The sequence below is a fragment of the Adiantum capillus-veneris genome, chromosome 10 (genome assembly GCF_014529385.1).
Source record: "Adiantum capillus-veneris isolate H3 chromosome 10, ASM1452938v2, whole genome shotgun sequence".
NCBI lineage: Eukaryota > Viridiplantae > Streptophyta > Polypodiopsida > Polypodiales > Pteridaceae > Adiantum > Adiantum capillus-veneris.
In genome coordinates, this window is record NC_140940.1 from 118,629,108 (window position 1) to 118,652,949 (window position 23,842).

General features: G+C 43.8%; 1 protein-coding gene across 3 annotated transcripts; it reads right to left on the minus strand.

Annotated features, from left to right (window-relative positions):
• Nucleotides 1-1,574: 1,574 nt before the first annotated feature.
• LOC147449528 (pleckstrin homology domain-containing protein 1-like) lies at nt 1,575-23,842 on the minus strand. Of its 3 annotated transcripts, XM_086521964.1 has the most exons (3): nt 23,691-23,842; nt 23,144-23,573; nt 22,401-22,611 (listed from the first exon to the last, which is right to left on the minus strand). In XM_086521964.1, the coding sequence occupies exons 2-3, from the start codon at nt 23,569-23,571 to the stop codon at nt 22,416-22,418; spliced, it is 624 nt and encodes a 207-aa protein (XP_086378090.1). In that variant the 5' UTR covers nt 23,572-23,573; nt 23,691-23,842; the 3' UTR covers nt 22,401-22,415. The 3 variants fall into 3 exon arrangements, with proteins under 3 accessions (XP_086378091.1, XP_086378090.1, XP_086378089.1); XM_086521965.1 differs by lacking the exons at nt 22,401-22,611; nt 23,691-23,842 and adding an exon at nt 1,575-1,957 and having other exon boundaries at nt 23,144-23,684; XM_086521963.1 differs by lacking the exon at nt 23,691-23,842 and having other exon boundaries at nt 23,144-23,684.

A 23,842-nucleotide genomic window follows, 5' to 3' on the forward strand; every position in this document is an offset into this window, starting at 1 on the left:
ATATCTCATCTCATAATTATAATCTACATGGATATCCCCGAAGGATATCCCCGGATGGATGGATTGTGAACTAGAAGAAGAAAGTAATGGCAAAAGTCTCTTCTTCAATAGTGTGTTTCTTTAATTTTTTAATTTGTTCTATTTTTTTAGTGGCTTTTTTATAGTTATGAAGGATTTTGAAACCTTTAAAAAAAATAATCTTGTGGAGAGAGAAAAAGGTTTCTCATGTACTCACGTGACAAAAGAGTGCTCCACACACACACACACACACACACACACACACACACACACACACACACCATTTCTCCATGAATGCCACCCTTACAATAGAGAGCTAGACATTGATCCTTTGCTAGTAGCAGTACCACAAGCTAGTAAGCACTAGCGTAAGACTTTGTTAGTGGACACATCCATAAGGTTGGGTGCGATTGGAAATCAGGCACTGAATGTGCCTCTTTTCTTTTGATTCATAGAGCTTTTTGTGTTAACACAATTAATATTGTCAACAAAAAGGATTCCAATAGCATTATTTCACTATTACATGTGTAGGGCTCTCCTAGCACAATTGTGTTGTTTCTCATTAGAAGTGGCTCACATCTAGCAAACATTGTGTCGATGCCTTTGCTTGCCAACCATAAGCATTGTGTCAAAGGCTGAGGTTGAATGCTAATTATGTGATTACACTTTAACAGACGTAACGCATAATTACTATAAGAATTGAGTTGTGAATTGCTATATGACCCTAACATGCTCCAAGAGATTACCTTAGCCCACGAAATCCCCCCATGCATTTTGTGGTTTGTATCACATGCAAAGACAAAAGAAGGAAAGTGGGCCGTGTGCCTTTTTTACCTCAACTTTGTTTCTTCTTCTCACTTATGGGGTCAACTAGCAATTGGCATGAATTTTAATGAACATTGGTTGCTCAGTTGTGCTATTTTACCTCACTCTCACAACAGCAGCTAGAGGAATTTCTCTTGGAACAAATAAAACTTCTCATGCATTCTTCTTGAGGCTTACCTTGGTTACCACTCCTCTAGAGAGAGAGAGAGAGAGAGGAATTTTGCTATTTTTAGCTCAAATAGAGGCATTTTCAAGACCAAAAATCTTTGTATTAGCTTCAATGTTGCTTTTTGACATCGAACGAAATTTTAATAAGAACAATTAAAGCTCATTTTTACGTGATAGAATCGATGATGCTATCAAAAAGGTGCTTTGACACAACTTTAGGACACCTCTATCTAATGTGCTGTCCAAGAATTTTGGTGCATAATGAAGAGGAGAGAAATAGCACAAATTCAATGGTATTATAAAAGAATCCTTCACAATCTCTCTGATTATCAGCGAAAATTCTACAGGTTCTAGTTAGCCATTTGTCTCTCAAGAGGTGGATTTCGCCTTCCAACACGATAAAAACCTTGGAATTACAATGACAATTAGTGCAAGTTCCCCTAGGACACAACCTTTATTAATGACACAAGGAGAGATGATGGGATCAATTTGAATCATTTGACATGTGAGACATTTACCTTAAATCAAGACATAGAACAAGCAAAAACATTGTGAATAGTATCTTCTGCGCAAGAGAAAATGAGACTAAATTCTCATTTCTAAAAAAATAACTAGACAAGATTCAAAGACATGAGGACGATCGAACTGAGATACAATGCTTAGAAGACAGGCCTTGAACATTGATGAAATTTTTGGTTCAAAGAGACTTGCATCTTCCCAAGCATTTGACATTTTAGATGTCTCAAATATTATCCCTTCTTAGAGGTAGAAATTTCCACCAAAGTTGCAATATTTAATTTCTCTGTTGCTTAATGACGACCATTAATGAAAGGGCAAATCTGTATCTGGCAATGCCTTCGTTGGGCAATCTAACAACAAGAATGTAATACTAGATATGATGCTAACATAAGGTGAAAGTCGGCTGGTCATCATCTAAGAAGTTGAGCTGCAAAAAAGAGCAAAGGGAAATTTCATTGTTTTCATAAATTGGACAAAACATCGATCAATCAGTAAATCAATCAGTAAACCAACATATGTGTGCAATACTTCTACACATAATCTAAGTTAAGCAAATGAAGCCTCCCTTCAAATCTGCTTTGTGTACCTAGATGAATCCTAGATTCACCCTTAAAGAAAGTCCAAGGTATATGTAGACCCATGGTAGTAACCCACAAGACAATATAACCATCAGCTCCATCATGCATAGTATTTACTAAATACCACGACATTCCCACTAAGTGGGTTTAGACCTGTCAAAGCCTTTACATGAGAGACTTGGCCATCACTGTTTTCAAGCTTTGTGTCGGTTCCAAAAACAAGACATGATGTTCTACTTGCCTTTGATTCATCTTTCAACATCATATGTAAATGAAGCTTCTATCCTAGAGTCTGCATTGCAAGGGTCAATACAACATGCATTTAGAAACACCTTCCGTCTTACACATGCTCGATGTACATCACCTTTTCCTTCATACGCTTCACATTTTGCTTCAAAATTAATCTCTAAAATCCCTCTTGCAAGTGTCACATAGGAACATTTCAACATACATTGGAAGAATTGTTCATAGGAGCACAAAGCAAACAAAGGCTTTGCAATCTAAAAATGTAAGAAATCGACCACAAAATTTCTTGATGAGTTTCTTGTGATGCATCATTGACAGCATGCACATCACAAGCATAAATTTTAACACAGAATAGTTATAGGCTCTTCTAGTACAAGATCGACGGCAAGTATGTTGTTGCGCGATCAGCATAAGAGAGTGAAATCATACATGTGTGGTAACTACGTTCGACAGTTACATATCAAGACAGTATCTGTTAGTCTTAGCCATCCCCCGACGCCACAGAAAAAGTGGTTCTTAAATCATGACATCAAAAAAGGAAGTTGCAACAGATTAAGAAAAATAATATTAAACCTTTTACCAAACCTTTCTGAATATGTAGCACATCAATTTCAGTAAATCCTAACAAAATGCAAGAAAAGGCGATGAGAATTGTTGACAGAAATTAAGACTATCGTAAGAATTCACTCCTACATTAAAAAAGGAAAACATTTTACTTGGTTGGCCTGAGTAGTTTTTTTCTGAAATGAGGCTAGAGGATGCTCCATGTAGCATTTTAGCAGCCGTGGATAAAAAATCAGCGTCACACGCTGCACGTTCTAATCCTACAAGCATTGTAGACTGCACCGTGCTTTTTGAATCGCGAGCGATGCAGTAACAAGAGCAGCAGACTCGGCTTTTTCAATCGGCTACATTGACTGTGGTACTGCGCACGCTGTTCACTGCCGCTCAAAACACTTTTGAGAGCAGGCGTCGTTCCGCAGGTCTACGGGCAGTCCGTGTTGGTACACTGGACAGCTGTTGGCATGGTAGTCGGAATTGACTGCCTTCAAACTTCATTCAGTGACTGATGTTACTTCTTGAGTCACCCACTCCTAACATAGCCAACTTGTCCCTTGGTTCGAAGGTCTGCACAGAGCTTGAAGCCAACTTTGGCTGTTCTGACAAAGTGTCAGCAGAGTTTATCTTTGACTACTTATGAAAAGAAACGCAGCATGCAGGTTGTATCATAGGTTACAGTATTGCATGCTATGCCGGAAAACCTCAAAGAGATGGCACGCTAAACTTCCCAAGTCCTTCGTCAAAAGTTTGCATACAAGCATTCATGCCCCTAAAAGCAAGACTGCAGACAAGGAGAAACACAAAAGTAGCATTGATTCAGCCTTGCCTGGGTTTTCTGTCCTTGATGACAGTGAGAATCAAAGATCTGAAGCATGAGGTTGAGTTGAAAGAAGAGGAACAACGTAGAAGCAGTGGATGAATATAAAAGGCAACTAGCCACAGGGATGCGGTGATCCAAGGACTCGTAAAGAGTATGATCGCAAGCATAGATACAATGAATATGTTGGTAGTGACGGCAATGATGGATGCAGAGTCCAAAGCAGGAGGGATCCAGATGATAGAAACCCTAGCTCTTCAAAGGGACCATCAACCGCAGGAACTTGAGTTGTTCAATGTTTACAGAGGTAGCGTTTCATGTGACATGGTTCATGGCTGCTTTGTGCAGCTTGCGAGCTTTCGTGATCGAATGGAAGGGATTGCACATGTGACGCAAGAGACTATGATAGAGAGGATGGACATAGCCACAGGGAAGGTGATCAAAGGACTCACAAAGAGCATGATTGTCACAAACTACTGACGTGTCAAGTCACTAAAGAACGGAGCCAACCTTCGGATCCCGGCTGAGGGGGCTAAACCCTAAGTGAAGAAGCAAAAGCAGCAGAAAAAGTTTTACCAACTTGGCCTATTTTTAAACCCGCCAACTTATGGGACCCCATCCAATGGGGCCCAAGTGACACAAAAGAATAAATAAAGTTGGACCCACACACACACAAAGATAGCGTAAAAGCTGATGATGTGGAAACTGTATGGACAGGCCGAAATGCTGCTGTTGACGTGGCAGACAGTACGGAATTCCACAATTTGCGCTGACTGTGCTGACGTGGCACCTGTACGGATTTCCACGATTTGCGCTGGCAGCTTTTTATGCCAGCTTTTTGGGCCAGATGCTTTTGAGTTCGGAGCTTTTCATGTAACTGTTTTTCATAGGCCAAGGGCCTTTAAATTTGCGCCATGGACTCATTCTCTAGCACTCTTCTAGGTGAAGGTGCAAAGTGTGAGTACCGGCATTGTACCGAGTTCAAGTAATATAGAGAAATACCAAAAGGGGCGCCAAGTTTGGGGCCAGTACTCTCTAGGGTGGATTTCCGCCACTCCGTCTCGCGTGTGCTCTCTCTCTTTCAGTTAAGTTGTTATTGAAGTGATTAAAGTCTGTTCAGTCTGTTCTTTTCCGTTGGCACGTGGAGCTCGTCCCGTGACAGTGGTATCAGAGCTTCAAGCGTGTGCTTTTCTGAAAGCATACCAATCCCACCAAAGAGCAGACAGACGTTTCCAAAGTCTATTGGAATGTTATGTAAAGTCTACTGGAATGTTATTTGAAGTATCTTCGTGTCCCGATCTTGGACTTGTTAGCCACTCCCACACTTGCTTCATCGCGCATCGGGCGCGCTCCCGCCTTCATCGCTCTGTATTACAGGGCATAAGCCATAAAGATTGCTTGCAAAGAAGGATCGAGGATTTTTTTTCAAGCCGTTGTTTTTCTCAGAGGCAGTGATCTTCCTTCGGATTGCAACTTTTGGCAAAGTGGGGTATCCTAAAAGGCTTGCCACAGAAACCCTAGCAGATTAAAACTTGAAATTTCTTGACATTTCTGAATAGGTGTCTCTTCTCGAGCTGATAACCTCGAAGGTACGACAGAAACAAAGAATAAATAAAGTACATACACACACCGATATCGTAAAAGTTGATGATGTGGCAGCTGTACGAACATGCCGAAATTTGCGTTGGACTCCCGACATGGCAGACAGTATGGAATTACGTAATTTGTGCTGACTATGCTGACGTGGCACCTGTACAGATTCCCGCAATTTGCGCTGGCAGCTTTTTACGCCAGTTTTTGAAGACCAGATGTTTTTGAGTTTGATGCTTTTCATGTAACTGCTTTTCATAGGCCAAGGGCCTTTAATTATGTGCAAAGGGCTCAGTCTCTGGCACGCTTCAGCAAGATGATGCAGAGGGTGGAGTACCCACATTGTATTGAGTTCAAGCAATATAAAGAAATACCGAAAGGGGCGCCAAGGTTTAAAGCCAATGCTCTCTTGGGGTGGAATTCTGCCACTCGTCTCGTGTCATGCATCTGTAACAAACTTGGACACCCCAAGTCTAGAATCTGTCGCGACACAAGAGATAGATAAACTTTAAACACTTCAAGACCTTAAAGTTATTGTTCAATTCGAAACGACACGGCCCGGCATAGTTCCGTGCCAAGAGAGATTGGCCCCAAAGACTGGCGCCCCTTTCGGTATTTTTTTTGTATTAAAATAATTGAGCAAGTACATGTGCCCTGGGCTCTCCTCTGCTCACCGGCTCGTCAGCTTTGAATGAGCCAGAGTGAGGCCCTAGGGACTTATTTAAAGGCCCTTGGCCTTGGAAAAGCAGTTTACATGAAAGCTTCAGTTTCAAAAGCATTCGGTGCCAAAAGCTGCTGTCCACAGCAGTCAACGCAATTCATGGAATTCCGTACAACCTACAACGTCAGCAGTGTGAATCGCGGGCGTCCGTATAGTAGCCATGTCAACACCTCCTTACGCAATTTTTAATGGCCTAGTGTCACTTAGGCCCCATTGGCACTGGTCCATAACTTATTTAGACCATGTTCACATTATGGCATGCCACATCATCAGTTTGTGACATACCCCCTCTTGAAAGAATGGTAATCGCCATCACTTAGGCCCGTCGGTAGTGGTCCATAAGTTGAAACAACTTATTTAGACACATCATCAGTTTGTGACATACCCCCTCTTGAAAGAATGGTAATCGCCCTCGATTACGCCAGCAAAACAACCAGAGGCCATTAACCAATTCAGTAGACACTGACCCTACGTACCGACGCACTAGACCCACACAAATCTAGTGGTTGCACATAGACAACAGTCACGTCACATGAACTCAAATCAATCACAAAAAAGTTCATTCTCAATCTCAGACCATGACTGCCAGCAATATTTAGTAATCACATCTAGATCCATCCTGAACCTCACTGATGTCAACTTTAACTAATCCTTATTGTAATCATTGTCAAGACAGAAATGCTACAGTCATTTCATCTTCAGTTCCTGCACTCAAACAAGTCACATGACAGAGTACAAATCATTGATGTTCAATTTTGGGAATTCCATTTCATCAAGTCATACAGCAGAATACTGTCAACACAACAGTATCCATAAAACCCAAAGGGATATCAGTGATTCTATTCAATCCAAGTAGGTAATCTGTGACAAAGGAGCGGAGTGACTCCCCTCTTGTGCAATCCCTCTGCACCAGATTCAACCCTGCTCATCTGCAGAATCTCTCGAAGTAGACGCAGCTAAACCAAATGCCTCAAGGTAAAGTTCCAAAATCTGAGGAGTACCTGCTAGGTCCTCCTCCTCCATCCACTTCGCATCCAATGCCGGATAGTTCTTCCTAAGAACCGCCGATTCACTTTACCTTTCACTTTTCTTGTCACGTGACACATCCCAACCCTATGTGTCCGTGAACAAGCTACACCACAACAGGGTTCAGTCAGTCCAGTCAGTCTAGATTAGAAGTGATATGGGACTTTTGTGAGTCTATTCATAGACCCTGCATGCCCAGTCACTGAGTGTAGATGCATATCCTCCAGTTGCACACCACATAAGCATAAGCATTTCCATCAGATTCCATCAGAGTCAGTTTGGGGATTTTTCAAGTGACTTTATCCCATTTTCCCTATTTTTGACATTTTTCACTTATTTATTAAGTGACTTTTGTTGGGTAGTCAGTAGGGCAAATTGGGTAAGTTAATATATAAGCAAACCCAAGTTAGAACTTTCTGGCAGAAGAGGCAGCAGGAGCTTCCCGCTCAACAAGCAACTTCTCAGCAGTACCCCCAAGCACCCCCAGAGTTTTTGGATCCCATCCTCGCCGGGCAAGTTCCCATCCTCAGCATTTAGCCTCGCCATCATCACCCCACTCCTTGGCGTTTTCCTTCCACAGCAGTCCCTCGCCATCAAGCACCTTTTCTTGGCGTTTTTCCTCATTGGCAGTCATCGCCATCACCCTCAGGACCATAGCGTTAGCAGATTGTTGCCATCGCCAGAGATTCATCGGCATTAGCGTTTTGCTATTTCAGCTGTAACAAACTTGGACACTCCAAGTCAAGAATCAACCGCGACAGCACCAAATAACCACTTCAAAACAATTCACAGATCACAATAGATTTGCACTGGCCCGGCGGAGTTCCGTGCCTAGAGATATTGGCCCCAAAGACTGGCGCCCCTTTCGGTATTTCTTTTTGTATTAATCAATCATCAAAGTACAAGAGAGCGGTTAGGGTTTCACTCTCAGACTCTACGTCCAGATGCTCTGAGAAGTGAGGCCCTCACCACTAATTTAAAGGTTACAAGGGATGCCCAAAAGCAGAGCCCCAAAAGCTTTTAAAATCAAAAGCATCAGTTCTCTCTCTCTCTTAGAGAGTCTTTTCTCTTTTTTTTTTTATAAAAAAAAGCAAAAGTAAAATTCGCGTCGCTCATCATTTTCCAAAAAAAAAAAAAATTTTTTTTTTTTAATAATCCGCCTCCGCGATTTCCGGAATTTAGGGTTTTTGGCAAAAATTAGGGTTTGCAGGAATTTTAGGGTTTTTGGCAGAAATTAGGGTTTTTGCTGTCCGCCACGTCATCACTTTGTGACATACCCCCCTCTTGAAAGCATTGTAATCGACCGCGATTACGCCTGCAAAACCGACAAAAGCCATAAACCGTCTTAGCAGACACTGACTGTTAGTACCTACGTACTAGGAACACACATCTAGCACATGTACAAAATCGACAGTCACATCACACGACATCACAGGACATCACCAGACATCACAGGACATCACATGACATTCAACATTCATTCGGATCTTAGACCATAATTTATCGGCAATGTAGCTAGCAATCACATCTAGGTCCAATCAGGACCTCATCGATGTCCGATTGACTAACCCCTATTGCAACCATGTCTATTCGAGATCAATCAGACCAAAATGCTGCAGTCATTTCGTCTATCAGTTCCTGTACTCACAAGAAGTCAAGAACAAATCAGTATCATAATCAGGAATTCCATTTCATAAAGTCATCCAGCAGAATACTGTCAGCTCTCAGTATCCCTGAAGCTCAAAGAGACATCAGTGACTTTAGTATCAAAATCGAGGCATCTGTTGACAAAGGAGTGGAGTAACTCCCCTCTTGTGCATCCCACTGCACCAGATCTTCGGCCAAGCTGAATTCTGGGTTCCATTTGGAGTAGACTATGCTAAACCAAAAGCATCGAGGTAAAGTTTCACAATCTGAGGAGTATCTGCTAGGTCCTCCTCCTCCATCCACTTCGCATCAAGTGCAGGATAATTCTTGAACTTAACCAAGAACCGCCTTCGAACTTTACCCTTATTCTTCGTATCCTTATGTGCCAAAATCTGTTCAGGAACAAGGATCTCCTCGTTTTCTTCCACTTAGGGTTGCTCATCAGGCTCCCCATCATCAGGCACATCACCTTTAAAAGGTTTCAAGAGATTCACATGAAATGCATTGTGAATCCTCCAAGTATCTGGCAGGTCCAATCGGAAGGAGACATCATTTATCTTGTCAGTAATCTGGAAAGGTCCGTAGTATCACATACTAAGCTTTGGAAAAAGCCTCTCCTTTCCCTTTTTTTTTTCTTAGGCGTGCCTTCTCAAAAGTAAGAGCAACCAATCATCCTCCTTCAGTTTCCAGTCGCGACGATGGCGATCCGCTGCCTTTTTCTGTCGTTCTTGAGACTTCTGTAAAGTCTCACGAACCTTGGCAAAAGCCATATCCAAATCTCGCGAATATTCATCCGCTTCAAATTTCTAATCTTTCGTGCTCAGGAAGGATGGAACCTTCGCAGCAGTTTCAACAATCTCTCATGGCGTCTTCCCCGTCGAAGAGTGTATCGTGTTATTGTAGGCAAATTCCACCAAAGGTAAGTTCTTTTCCCATTGAGTCTTCTGATGCGAGATACAAGACTTCAATAAATCTAAAATCACTGAATTGGCAATCTCAAATTGCCCGTCAGTCTGCAAGTGGAACGATGACGAGAACTGCAACCGCGTCCCAATGTTCTCCCAAATTGCCTTCCAAACAAACTCATAAATCTGGGGTCTCTGTCGGAGACAATCGTCTCAGACGTGCCATGTAATCTGAAAATCTGGGCCACAAACAGTCTCGCTAAGTGATTCGGCTTGACTGTTTTCTTCACTGGAATGAAATGAGCCTGTTTGCTAAATCTGTCAATAACAGTCCAGATACCATCGTGACCACTCTGTGTTCTCAGGAGATCAAAAATGAAATCCATCGCTATACTTTCCCAGGGGCGGGTGGGTATGGGTAAAGGCTGTAACAATCCCTGTGCTTTATGCCTGTCAAACTTGACCTTCTAGCATACCAGGCAACTGCGCACAAACTCTTCCACATCCTTCTTCAGTCTCCGCCAAAAGAAATCTCTCTCTACCCCTTTCATGGTGGTAGCAATGCTGCGGTGACCCGTAAAAGGTGGACAGTGGCAATCAGTCATAACCTTTTCCCTCAACGGTTGTGTAACGCACAACATAGACTTTTTCATCAAGTAGCCTTCCCGAAGGGAGTATCCAGCTACTGTCTCCCCATCCCGTATCCGTGTGAAAATATCTGCAAAACCTGTATCTGTGGCACACTCATCGACCATATCCTCGAAGCTCCTATGATGTATCGCGGAAATAGCCAGAACCAACGGTTTCCGAGACAAAGCATCTGCCACCACATTCTTCTGTCCCTGCACATGGACAATCTGGAAGTGAAACTATGACAAGATGTTCGCCCACCGCATCTGCTTTTCCGAAAGCTGCTTCTGTGACAAGAAGTAGCGCAAACTCTGATGGTCTGTAAAGACAATAAAATCCGCTTCGAGTAGGTAATGCCGCCACTGAGTAAGAGCATGGATAACCGCCAAAAGCTCTTTCTCATAAATCTGTGCTGTCATCTCCGGCCTAGAGAACAAACGGCTCTCGTAAGCTATGACATGGCCTTCTTGCATCAAGACCGCACCCAGACTACGACCACAAGCATCACAATATACTTCGAATGACTTCTGCAAGTCCGGCAAAGTCAAAATAGGTCCCGTAGTCAATTTCTCTTTCAATGTCTGAAAGGCAGTCACCTCTGTGGGTCCCCACGAAAAAGGTACTCCTTTCTGTGTCAAGATATGCAAAGGGGAAGCAACCTCTGCAAACTTTCGTATGAACCGCCTGTAGTATGAACATAGTCCCAAGAAGCTTCTAACTTCATGGACATTCCTCAAATCGGGCCAATCACGGATAGTCTCTATCTTGGCCGGGTCCATTTGCACTCCTGTTGTGTTGCTGACACAATGTGTCCCAAAAAGTGTATCCATGGTAGGAAAAAATTCACTTTTCTTTGCATTAATCACTAGCGTGTGATCTCGTAATGCCTAAAAGACTTGAAGCAGATGATCTCTGTGTTCTGCCTCATTCTTCGAGAAAACAATGATGTCGTCAAAGAAAGTGCCAACAAATAGCCTGTACTCTCGAAAAATCCTGTCCATCATCCGGTTAAATGTCGCAGGAGCATTGGTTAAGCCAAAAGTCGTCCGAAAAGCTGTCTTGTAGACATCTCCTGGCGCTATCCTGATCTAATGATATCCACTCTTCAAGTCAATCCTGCTAAAGCACGAGGATCCCTGTAGCCTGTCGAGTATATCATCGATCCTAGGAATCGGAAATCTGTTCTTGATGGTGATTTCGTTGAGAGTGCTATAATCGATGCACATTCTCCAAGATCTGTCTTTCTTCAAAATCAACAACACTGGAGAGCAATACGGTGAAGTACTAAGCTGGACAAGACCCTTTTCCAAGAGGTCTTTCACTGAGTTCATAATCTTTTCATTCTGTACTCGGCTCACACAATAAGGTGGCCGATTCGGTGGTGTGCTTCCAGATATCAGATCAAAGGTATGATCTTCAGGCCCTCTCAAAAGCAATCGGCATGAGCGTGGAGAAAAAAAAATCTTGGCGTTCTTTTCTTCAGGTCAAAACATATTCAACCTTTATCCATCGTTCAGTTCTCCCAAAAGAATGAGTAAGAAAACTGAAGTTCATCAAGTACAATCTCTAAGCCCTTCATTTATCAAAGTCGCTTTCTCGGCCCGGTAGTCAACCACGGCGTAGTTCTTGTGGTACCAAGGGATCCCGAGTAGAACGTCACTCACGTGCCCTGAACACCCCTGTCATTGCAAACGAAGTTTGCCAATGCTCGGTGTAATGGCAACATCCCATCCGGGTGCCAGTCGAACTACCTCCGCCTGTGGCGTCAGTCTGTCGGGCGTAGTTCCAAATCGAGCCGCCAATTCCAAGTGAAAAGAACTTGGCCTTGGCTCCTTCAAAAGAGCTTCCTGATCCTTCACTTTGCCCCGAAAGCGGCAAAGTTTGTACTTTCATTCATTAGATTCGGTGCAGGTCCCACGCCATGTGGTACCAGTTCTACTTTTCTATCTGCCTTTTCTGCCACATTCCTCAGCTGCTCTCGAACTCTCAGACCTGTCGTCGTCTTTATCATTCTGTTCTTTCTGTGCCTTATCAGGGCACTTCGCGGAAATATGTCCATGTTCCCCGCATCCAAAGCACTTCCCCTCTCTGATGAAGCGAGCTCTCTCCTCAGGAGTAAGCTTGGGTCGTGCATCCTTTTTTTTTCTCTGGGTTGCTCTTTTTCATTCTACTTTCATTCCCAGAAGTCTGTTTGGCTCGTTGTGTCATGGCCTCATCTGTGGGGTAGGTCACACTGCCAGAGTGAATGGCAAAGCCCCGCTTCACATGACTCATCAACTCCTGAATAGAAGCTGACTTCTGTTCCAAGCAGTGATCTCGGATCTCTGTAGGTAGACCCAAGGTAAACCGCTCAATTTGTTCTCTGAACGAGATCTTCTTGAATGAAGAGGCGGGTAGAAAAGAGCTCCAGAATCTTTCACAATAAGAATTCACTGTATCGCTCTTGGTCATCCGGAGATGGTTCCAAGCAGCTCGTATATCTCGCTCAAACTCTTGAGTCAACCAAGAAGAAATAAAAAGCCTCTTGAATTTCAGCCATGTAACTGGCACAGTCTTGCTTAATAGAAGCGTGGACCACCAAGTACGAGCATTCCCCTCAGAGTAAGAGGCAGCTCTCCGAATCTTGGAGTGCTCTGAATAGCGTCCTCCCGCGAAAGCGATGTCAAACTGCTGTATAAGAGACAAAGCCTTCGAAGCATCTGAGTATCCTGAAAAGTATCAAACTTGATCGAGTGGCCACCTTCCTTAAACTCTCGGACTTTCTTGCTGTTATCTTCGAGAAAGTCATACTGGTTGGCTTTGTAAAAATTCTTCTTGTTCGCATAAAACTTTCCGTCATCGGAATCTGAGCTGTCTGTAGACGAGTCCTCAGTAGAACTGTCAGTCTCTGGGCGAGATGTAGCCTTCTTTGCCTTTTTCTTGCCCGTTCCGAAGCTTTGTGTCTTGCTTCGCTTTTTGCTTTTTTTTCTGTCTTCTTCGCTCTAATCCGAGGAGCTAGAAGAACTGTCAGAAGAAGAAGAAGAAGAACTGGGTACTCCTTCAAATCGAACACGCTTCTTCCGTTTCTTTGCTTTGTCGAATGTCGACTGACGACCCAAATATCCCGGGAAGTCAGTACCTTTGTTCTGCTTTTTGCCGTGCTTTTTGCCTTTCTTTTGCACGTCGAAAAGCTGAGCAATCCGTGCATCAACCACGTTCTCCAGTTCCTTCTCCGTATATTTCTTGGAGGTAGAAGGTTTCTTGAGAGCGGGTTTCGGGAGTGGTGTTGTGGTTCTCTGCCACTCCATCTGTACCTCTTTCAAAGAGGTCTGGTTCATATATTTTACCATCTTCGGGTCCTTGGCAAAATTGAGCATCATCTTTGTTGCATCGCCAATCAATTGACGACGCTCCATCTCTGTTTGCTCCGCCTGAGTAGGCCGAGGCGGGCCATACTCTCTGTCTGAATCTTCGTTGTGATCCCAGCCCGCATCTCCAGATGCAAAGGGAGTCGACTGATCATTGCCTGAAGCCATAGGTGCCGCGGAAAAAAAATTCGGGGATCGGATTTCCCGTAGAAGAGAAATCGGCCGTGCTCTAATACCACTGTAACAAACTTGGACACTCCAAGTCAAGAATCAACCGCGACAGCACCAAATAACCACTTCAAAACAATTCACAGATCACAATAGATTTGCACTGGCCCGGCGGAGTTCCGTGCCTAGAGATATTGGCCCCAAAGACTGGCGCCCCTTTCGGTATTTCTTTTTGTATTAATCAATCATCAAAGTACAAGAGAGCGGTTAGGGTTTCACTCTCAGACTCTGCGTCCAGATGCTCTGAGAAGTGAGGCCCTCACCACTAATTTAAAGGTTACAAGGGATGCCCAAAAGCAGAGCCCCAAAAGCTTTTAAAATCAAAAGCATCAGTTCTCTCTCTCTCTTAGAGAGTCTTTTCTCTTTTTTTTTTTATAAAAAAAAGCAAAAGCAAAATTCGCGTCGCTCATCATTTTCCAAAAAAAAAAAAAAAAAAAAAATTTAATAATCCGCCTCCGTGATTTCCGGAATTTAGGGTTTTTGGCAAAAATTAGGGTTTGCAGGAATTTTAGGGTTTTTGGCAGAATTTAGGGTTTCTGCTGTCCGCCACGTCATCACTTTGTGACATCAGCCCATTAGCGTTTTTGGCAAGAGACAGATCCAGCCAGCATTTTTGATTCTCAGCCCAAACCAGCAGCAGATACATAGCGATTTCCGCCCTATGGACAGTAGCAGATCAGCCCCAAGATGGTTGCAGATGTTCCCCCATTTTCAGCCATAAAAACGCAGCCAAAACAGTCATTTTCAGCCACTGAAACATTCCCGAAATTCAGCGATTAGAAGATCTGAGATTTCAGCCATCAAGTCGTCGTCGTCACCACCGTCGTCGTCATCGGCATAGTCCCATTGCATCAGTCCATTGCATTCGCATTGTACACCTTTGTGCAATCAAAGTAGACCACTCTCGTCGGCGAGAGTGGGGCCTTCGGAGGAGGGTTTTACAACCTCTCGGGTGTCGTATCTCTTCTCTCTCCTTCTCTCAGTCTCATTCACTTGCACGCACAATATCCACTCACTTTGTTCGTGATCATAGCACTCTCCATAAGACGGAAGGCTCTCTCCTGCCCTAAGAACTAAAAGGAACCTTGAGCAATAAAGATCACTAATCTTGAGAAAATACAGCATTCATTCCATTGCACCTTACATTGGTATCAGAGCTTTGAAAGTGTTCTGCATTACTCAAGGAAAGAACCACAAGAATTTTTTTGCTTGTTGCAAACCCAAGTTTACTTGGGCGTGGCGATTCCTAATCGTGTTTTGTTGAAGAGTGACAGGAATCCCAAGAAAGAAGGGCTTGTCCAACCTCCCCTTATGTCTCTTTTCACTCATTGAGAGCGGACCGTGCACTTAGCGGCCGGCCAATCGACGTGAGGTGGGAAAAAGCAACCTTGGTATGAGCGCAAGGCCGCCAAGGGGTGCGCCTGCAGAAAAGGGTAGAACTCGGGTAAAGAGAAGATCCTTCTCCAACGCGATTTGCAAGCGAAAGAAAACTTCAAGAACCCCAAGAACCCAAGACTCTCAAGACTCAAGAACCTCAAGGACCTCAAGAACCCAAGATTCTCACGAATCAAGGACCTCAAGAACCTCAAGAACCTCAAGACCCTCAAGAACCCAAGTTCCTCGCGAGCTTAAGAACCCAAGATTATAGTGCATGGTCGTCACCCGAAGCGGAATGGATACTTCGCATACAGGTGATGAGCATGAGAGAGGCGACGAAGACTCATCCCCACCCGGAGATGATTTCTTCAACCCTCCCCCTTCGCCATCTACGCCACCAAGTGCACCAAACCCTATGGAGGAAATGGTCAAGCAGATGATGGCCATGATGGATAGACAAGAAGCAAAGCGCCTTGCTCAGGAACGTGAGCGCGATGAAAGAAACGCAAAACTTACCGCAAAACAAAAAGAAAATCGACTTGCTCTCGAACACGAGCACGATGAACGAAATGAACGCAAAGCAGAAAGGGACGCCGAGCGAGAATCTCAAAGGGAGATTCGTCATCAAGAATTTATTTTTCACATCCTAGCTTCGAAGACCGAACCACCCAAAGATCGTGGGAGTTCGTCAAGTGACGCAAGCCACGACGCGGATTCCAACCATCCAGTCACAGAAAAGTTGACTTTCAGTAAGTATGACGACAAGATGGATGCTATAGTTATTCATTCTTGGTTGCATCAATTTAATGCTTATTTTGCGACAACCAAGAAAACAGGAAATAGCAAAGTTTTGACGGCAGCTATGTACCTTGCCGGTGATGTCATTAATTGGTACCACGCATGGCAAGAGGCACAGCTAGCCGCGCACCTAGAGTCAGCCGACGATTTCACGTCCCTCTCTTTTAGTTGGGCTGATTTCCAAGACAAGCTCAAGGCACGGTTTATGCCACCTCAGTACCTCGCACGATTGAAGGACGATTGGCGCGCTCTCAAGCAAAATGGTATGCCGGTTATGTCTTTTTCTAATCGTGTTTTGCAGCTAGGTACCCAATTACGCATGTCGGATGATGAGCGCAAAGAGGCTTTTCTCTTTGGATTGGACGAGTATATCAAGTACGATGTCGAGGTATTCGATCCAATCGATCTCAACAACGCAGTAGCGATTGCTCTCGCACAGGAGACGAAGCACAACAAGGGAAAGCCTAAGGAGAACAAGACTTCCACAAGTACCTCGCAGACTTCTCAGAACCCTCAGAACGGTAAAAATGGTAAGAATGATAACTCTTCTAACCAATCTTCCAACAGTATCTCCACAAAGAATTCTTCCAATGAATCTAAGGGTAAGGCTAACACAGCTGCTAAACCTAAGCTTACTCCATATGAAAAGGTAGCACAAGGAATTGTAGGAGGATACATCACGTCGGAAGAACAAAGCACTTATTCTAAGGAAGGTCGTTGTTTTCATTGTCACATTAAGGGTCACATAAAACGAACATGCCCTGAGCTTGAGTCGAATGAATCTAAAGAACCCATAGCACCCACTTCCTCTGTCAATGCAATGAATGATAACACGATTGTGCCCAAAGTTTCTCGGGACCCTCCCATTGATGATTCTCTCATTAAATGTTATGGTCGTACGTCGGAGCACCGTTGTCATATTGTTTGACCCAGGTAGTATGCATGATGTCATCAGTTCCTCTCTTGTTGAGAGAGCCCGCCTCGAAGTTAGTCCGAGATCTCCTATCGAGGTCTCTGGCTTTCGTCCTGGTATGAACGCTCTCATCGCAGAGTAGTGCCTTGATGTGTTGTTTGCAATTCAACAGACTGCCTTCACTAGAAGATTTGTTGTTTCTTCTCTCTCAGGATGTGATATGATTTTGGGCATTCGATGGTTTCGTGAGACTAACGCTCTCATTGATTTTGAGGCTAACGCTTTAACTCTCAATGCCAAAAGTGATTCTCCTATTGTCTTTCATGGAGTGGACATTGCTCCTTCTCCATCTCTCATTGCTAATATGCAGGACAAGGTTGAAAGGATTCGGAATAAGGAGATTCTCTCAATCTCTTTTTCTCCACAGCATGACACACAGGATTTGCATGATTATGGGAAGCATGATGATTTGAAGGATAATGATTTGCATGATGATTTGGATGACAATGACAAGCATGATGATTTGCATGATAAGATGTGATTTCTCACAAGCATGATGAGTTGCATGAAGAAGATGTGATTGTTCACAAGGATGATGTGTTAGTTGATGCTTTTTCTAGCGAAGCTAACCTCGTTGTAGATTCAAAATGAATCTACAGGTAAAGCTAAAACACATGCTAAACCTAAGCCAACCCCACATGAAAAAGTTGCACAAGGAATAATAGGAGGATACAAAATGCCAAAAGAACAGGTCATTTATGCTAAGGAAGATCGATGTTATCAATGTCATGTCAAGGGTCATATAAAGAAGACATGTCCTAAGAACGCATCCAACGAACCTCAAGAACCCAGAGAACCCACATCCTCCGTTAATGCCATAAATGAGAACACTAGTGTGTCCCAAGTTTCTAATGATCATCTAGCTGATGAGTCTCTCATGAAGTGTTATGGTCATGTGAATGGTCAACACATGGTGATCTTGTTTGATTCAGGCAGGCAACATGATGTGATTGGTGCCTCTTATAGGAAGAGCCCGCTTGGAGGTTAGCCAGACGACAACTCTTGAGGTGTCAGGCTTCGCTCCCGTGTTATTCACTGTTCAGCAAGCTTCCTTCCGTAGAAAATTTGTCGTGTCTCCTTTCTCAGGATGTGATATGATTTTAGGCATTCGATGGTTTCGTGAACATAACCTTCTCATTGATTGGAGAGACAATACGCTCACTCTAAATGCCAAAAGTAACTCTCCCATAATCATTCGTGGTGAGGAGGATCTTCATTCTTTACCTCTCATTTCTCATGTGCACGCGAAGCTTGAAAAGAAACATGAGAAGGAGACTCTCTCAGTCCTTTCTTCTCTGAAGCACGACGCGCATTTCTTGCATGATAAAGATGTGATTGTTCGAAAGGATGATGGTTTGAATGATGATTTTTCTAGTGCAACTAACCTCATTGCAGCTTCGATCAGGCACGCAGGACCGATCTTGGCTCTCGAGCCGAGGTCCAAGGAACCCATTCAGAAAGTATTGTGGGTTCGCATGATTGATCAGCACGCATTGTTCGAGTTTCTCATTCGTGACGGTTTCTTGTATTTTTGTCACCGTCTTTATGTGTTCCCTTTTCACAGGCATGCCCTAATGTAACGACTCACTCTTGAAAAGAAAGATCGCTTTTACATGTTTCTTCCTTGTCATGACACAATCTCAGAAAGAGCACGAGCAAGATTGTCCATCAAGCATCGGCATTTCCGTTGTGATTTTCCACAGTTGATAGGTTTAGGTCAAAAAGTCAAGTTTCGATCCTACTTTTTGCATGTGTTTGGTGAACGGTTTGGCACTCCGTCACTTGTTCTTCTGCATTGTATGCACAGTCATTTAGGAAGAATAGTATTTTTCCAGTTACTCTACATGGAATGGGTATGATTATGATTTTGTGTCGAAAATTGTTTCAAGAATTTTCCTACTCGGAGATTCTTGACGAAGGTTGCGTCGTTCCGAGGTTCAAACAATACAAAATAGTATTTCTCACTTCTCCACCCGGGAGTAAAATCACCAAACAATGAAACCAGTATTAAAAGCAGAGTCAAACAATTCAAATCAGTACCAAGACAGATTCAACACATTACCATCCATTTCAAACAAATTCCAAAAAAGATCACCAAACAAGTTCTCAAACAGATTCTGAAACAAAATTCAAACTTAGAAATCAATCTCGACCTCAACCGAGCTCGAAAAGTCAACTGACTGTTCCATCCTCAAACCTGCACCAAAAATTATGGTTAGGTTCCTTCCATAAGGTCGTAGCCGACCGCAGCATGATCCACAAACTCTTGAATAGTCGAAACAAGCCTCCACAAGCGTGGCAATGATGGTAGTCCCAAGACCTGGCAATCACGCTGGACCTCCAAGGTTTTTAGCTTGAAAAGAGACACCTATTGAGAGATGTCAAGAAATTTTAAGTTATAATCTGCTAGGGTTTCCATGGCAAGCATTTCAAGATACCCCACTCTGCCCGAAGTTGCACTCCGAAGGAAGATGTCAGAAACCATATAACTTCGGGCAAAAAAATTCTTGAAAGCTTGCCAAGTCCTTGGAGTGTGCGGCTTGGTAGCTATAGAAAATCAACATCTGCATGGCACTGCTTTTGAGAAAAACAATGACTTGAAACAAATCTTGGATCCTTCTCTTGCAAGTGATCTTTTTGGCTTATGCCCTGTAAGACATGAGTGGTGAAGACGGCGATGCACGATGAAGTAAGGGTGGGAGTGGCTAATGAGTCCGGGGTCGAAACCCGAAGATACTTCAAATAAAACTCAAATAAAATTCCAATAGCCTCTCGTTTGCTCTGTCTGCTCTTTTGTAGGACCGGTATGCTTTCAGAAAAGCACACGCCTGATGCTTTGATACCACTGTCACAAGACGGGCACCACGTGCCAATAGAAAAGAACAGACTGAACGAATTTTAGCACTTCAATAACAAGTGAACTGAAAGCGAGAGACGACATGAGCACGGAGTGGCAGAATTCCACCCCAGAGAGTATTGGCCCCAAACCTTGGCGCCCCTTTTGGTATTTCTTTGTATTGCATCAACACAATACAAGCCGATACTCCACGCTCTACACCTTCTCCAGGAAGCATGCCAGAGAATGAGCCCATGGCCTCATATTTAAAGGTCCCAGGCCCAAAAGCAGTTTACATCAAAAGCCTTCAAACTCAAAAGCATCTGGTCTAAAAGCAATGCCCAAAAGCTGCCAACGTGATTTACGAAAATCCGTACAACTACCACATCAGCAACGTAAATCGCGGAAATACGTGCAAGCTGCCACGTCAACATGTCAGCGCAATTTTTTGGGTTGTCTGTACAGCTAACATGTTGCCACATCCTCAGTTTCTACGTTGTCTTTTGTGCGTGTGTGTGTGTGTGAGGGTCCAGCTTTATTTTAATTCCTTTTTGTCACGGGCCTCATCGGGCAGGGTCCCATAAGTTGGTAGGACTTCTTCTTCTGCTATTGCTTGTTCTTCTTAGGGTTTAGGCCCCTCGGCCGTGATCTGAAGGTTGGCTCTGCTCTTTAGTGACTTGACACGTCAACAGTTTGTGACAGGCCATGTTGAAGTTGCAAGGTCTGGTAATCTGGGAGGCCTTCTCGCACTCCAAGGGTGTCCGCACGAACCAAGCCGCAAAATCTCCAAGCCATACCAATTCCCAAGCCGATCCACTCCTCAGCACGGAGAGCTCCACACAAAGTGAGCTCCGCAAACTCTGCTACCCCCCTGTTGCGCTCCAACCTCCACCTCTTCGTCTCCCAAGCTGCACGTCAAAGCTCTTTAATAATGGCCGGAGGGTTGACACGAAGCCACTCTCGAAATAGAAATTAGAATGCCCTTCGCAAGAATCCGCTCCAAGACAATCTACAACAATACCAACAAATCCCACCTTGCTGCCCACGCGTGCCCACAGTATTTTAAAACGCTGGCTCAAACAAGGGGAGAATGGGCACAACCACTATCGTCACCAAAGTTGGCCACCGAGTACAAGTGGCGCCATTGCCAATGAGCGCTACACAAATGCCCAAGGAGGGAACTACTATCGGGCAGTGTTTCAATGCGCTAGAGATAGAGGGGCACCGGCACCGACGTTTCAAGACGCAATCGTAGGAAAAAGCAACGGAGCCGCTAGACGTTGCAGAGTGGCCGTCTCAAGACACAGGCGAGGTTGTCGTCTCAATTCAAGGTTGCCGACTAGCCTTTTAGAACGCTAGCGGCAAGGGGTAGCAAGGACGGCGGAAACAGTAGAGGGAGGGGGAGCCAAGCGGCGTCGGGAGAGAGTAAAGGCTTAGTGTTTTAAAATGCTATCAGTAGAGGTTTGGAGGTTAGGCGCCGGTGACAAAGGAGTTCTTCTCAAGCTTCACGGGTGCTCTCCTCTCAAGATGCAACTCGGCCCCCACCAAGGTCCTTTGACGACACGGCTCTGATACCATGTCAAAGTTGACGATGCGGAAGCGTAGAGACCAAGGAGAGTGAGCACGAGAGAGAGAGAGAGAGAGAGAGAGAGAGAGAGAGAGAGAGAGAGAGAGAGAGAGAGAGAGAGACTCTTGAACCAACCTTGGCAATGAATAACTGAATGTGTATACAATGGAGGCAAGGGGTTGTTTATATAGCAACCTCAGTAAATTGCCCTACCCAGGCAAATAAGTAAAATATGCCCAAAAGCCAAGATAAATAATGGGCTCACATTGGGCAATTCACTTGAGATGCCAAAACTCTAACACAACGATCCTAACTATTACTATCAGCGCTACCGGTTTGGTATTTATTTAAAATATGTTGATCCGAGTCCAAGTGCTCTAGCTTCCAAACTGTGCCCCTCTGATTCTCTCTGTGAAGTGCCTCCTCCAAGAATTCTCCTCAAGGCTCTACCCCAAAAGGCTAGAACCGAAAGAAATTCCTTAAAAGCCTCCCCCCACACCCCTGGCCTACATACGCAAGCGTTTTTTGCCGTTTTTTTCTATCACATGTTCTTAAGAAACATCAAATGCAGGATTCAGCACTGAGCAAGGCTCAGAAAGTGAACTCTTTGCTCACACTTGAGCAGCGCTGACTTACATGTGTATAGAATGTTTACACGGCCATCGCCTTGATCGGTACAATTAAAGTGTAAGTGGGTCTTATGAAGAAGCGGCAATTGCTCACCGAGCATGATCCAAATAAGGTAAACAATCATCGATGACTAGATGCAAGTAAAATTTTAGTCCATAGTCATCCTTCGTACAGTCCACTGTCTTAATCACCGACGAGCAAACACAAGGTATGTTCAAACATTCCGCCTTAGGCTCGTAGCCAACCGACTTGCATTGGAAGCTTGTGTATGGCTCATATATTTATCAAACTAAAAAACTCAGTTAAAATGCCACACTTCAACAAACCCGTTATTTGAACAGAAACCAAAGGGCGACACAATGCAAGTTCACAATACAAATACCGGGAAAAAAAAAGTCTTCAAACCAACTATGGTAGAGAACTTACAACCATACAAAAAACGAGGGTGTTTGCATGTGAAATGCATGCACACCTCTGATACACATAAAGGTTGTAGAGACATTTTGAAGCTTGAGGAGAGTCGCACCAACGAACTGAATGAAAACATTGTCTCCAAAAAACAATTAAAACGTTTGAAAATCTAGATCCATAGTAGAATTTGAAGCTGCAAAAACATGCAACAGTACCAACAATCCATATCAATAAAGACGAAGAAAAATCCTACTGGCAGCATTGTCAGCTTATAAGGGATCGCACAAGATGAGATAAATAAGACCTAAGTGAAAGAGTATCGAAAAATACTTCAGAGAAATCAAACTTATCAATAGTTGATACAGTACTGAAAATTACTTCAGTAAAAGCAAATTTATCACATGCTGTAATCCATCCGGATACACCATTTATAACGCTTCTCCGAGTTAGCCTTCTATAAAAGAACCCATAGAAATACATAACAAAAGAGTTTCTGGGAAAATTTGACTCTAACAGTCCAAGGAAATGAATAGACATGTTTTGCCATCACAATGTAGCGAGGGCTTCTTGCTCACTAGCAGAAGCTATATTTATTTACAAGCCTCTGTAACACAGAAAAAACTTCGTATGCAGACATCCCTTGACTATCTTTTGTGTCGAACAAAACAATTTCTGCAGCATGCATGACATGGTACAACACGAGAAGAAGGTAATTGAAATCCTACCTGCCAGGAAGATTGTTATCATAGTCCACTACTTCAGACTCGGTTACAGAGCGTGAATGTTGAACAATAGATCGCCCAACAGAATTGATCCACTCCTCTTTCTCCTTATCTGAATCGGCAATGAAATACATGGTCTCCTGGCTAGTAGTCAACTCAAATGCATACTGCTTGTTCAAAACATCCTCAGCCCCCTTTACAGTGAGGCAAGAGGTCACCGGTATGACCCCTCTGGGTTTTGAGTCTCGAGAAACATAGCTGTCCTTGAACCAAAAGAGCTTTCCTGCCTTCAGAACAAACCATCGGCGGCGCCACGTCTTGATATAGGCTCCCTGCTTCATGAGCCAGCCTGTGCGTTCCGGGTTGACCCAAAAGTCGACGAGGTAATCTTGGTCTGGCTTTCCCTTGAGGAGGCCCATTAGAGATTCCATGTCTGCGCAGGGAAAGACAGAATTAAGTTAAGAGTACAAATTTCCGTCTGGCGAATAACGTACTTATCACCGGCGCAGATGCGTCTGAAAAAACAGCAGCTATGGCGATCTGTAAATACCCTTGCGTGCGTGCGGATAGCAAGGCAAAGTGTCCAATAATCAGCCTGTTGTTTGGACTAAGGCTAGTACTAAGTAATGTTTTCACCCTATTATTTTGCACTAAGCGACTAACTGGTTTCACACTGTCGTGCTATTGCATCCGGCAAGAATA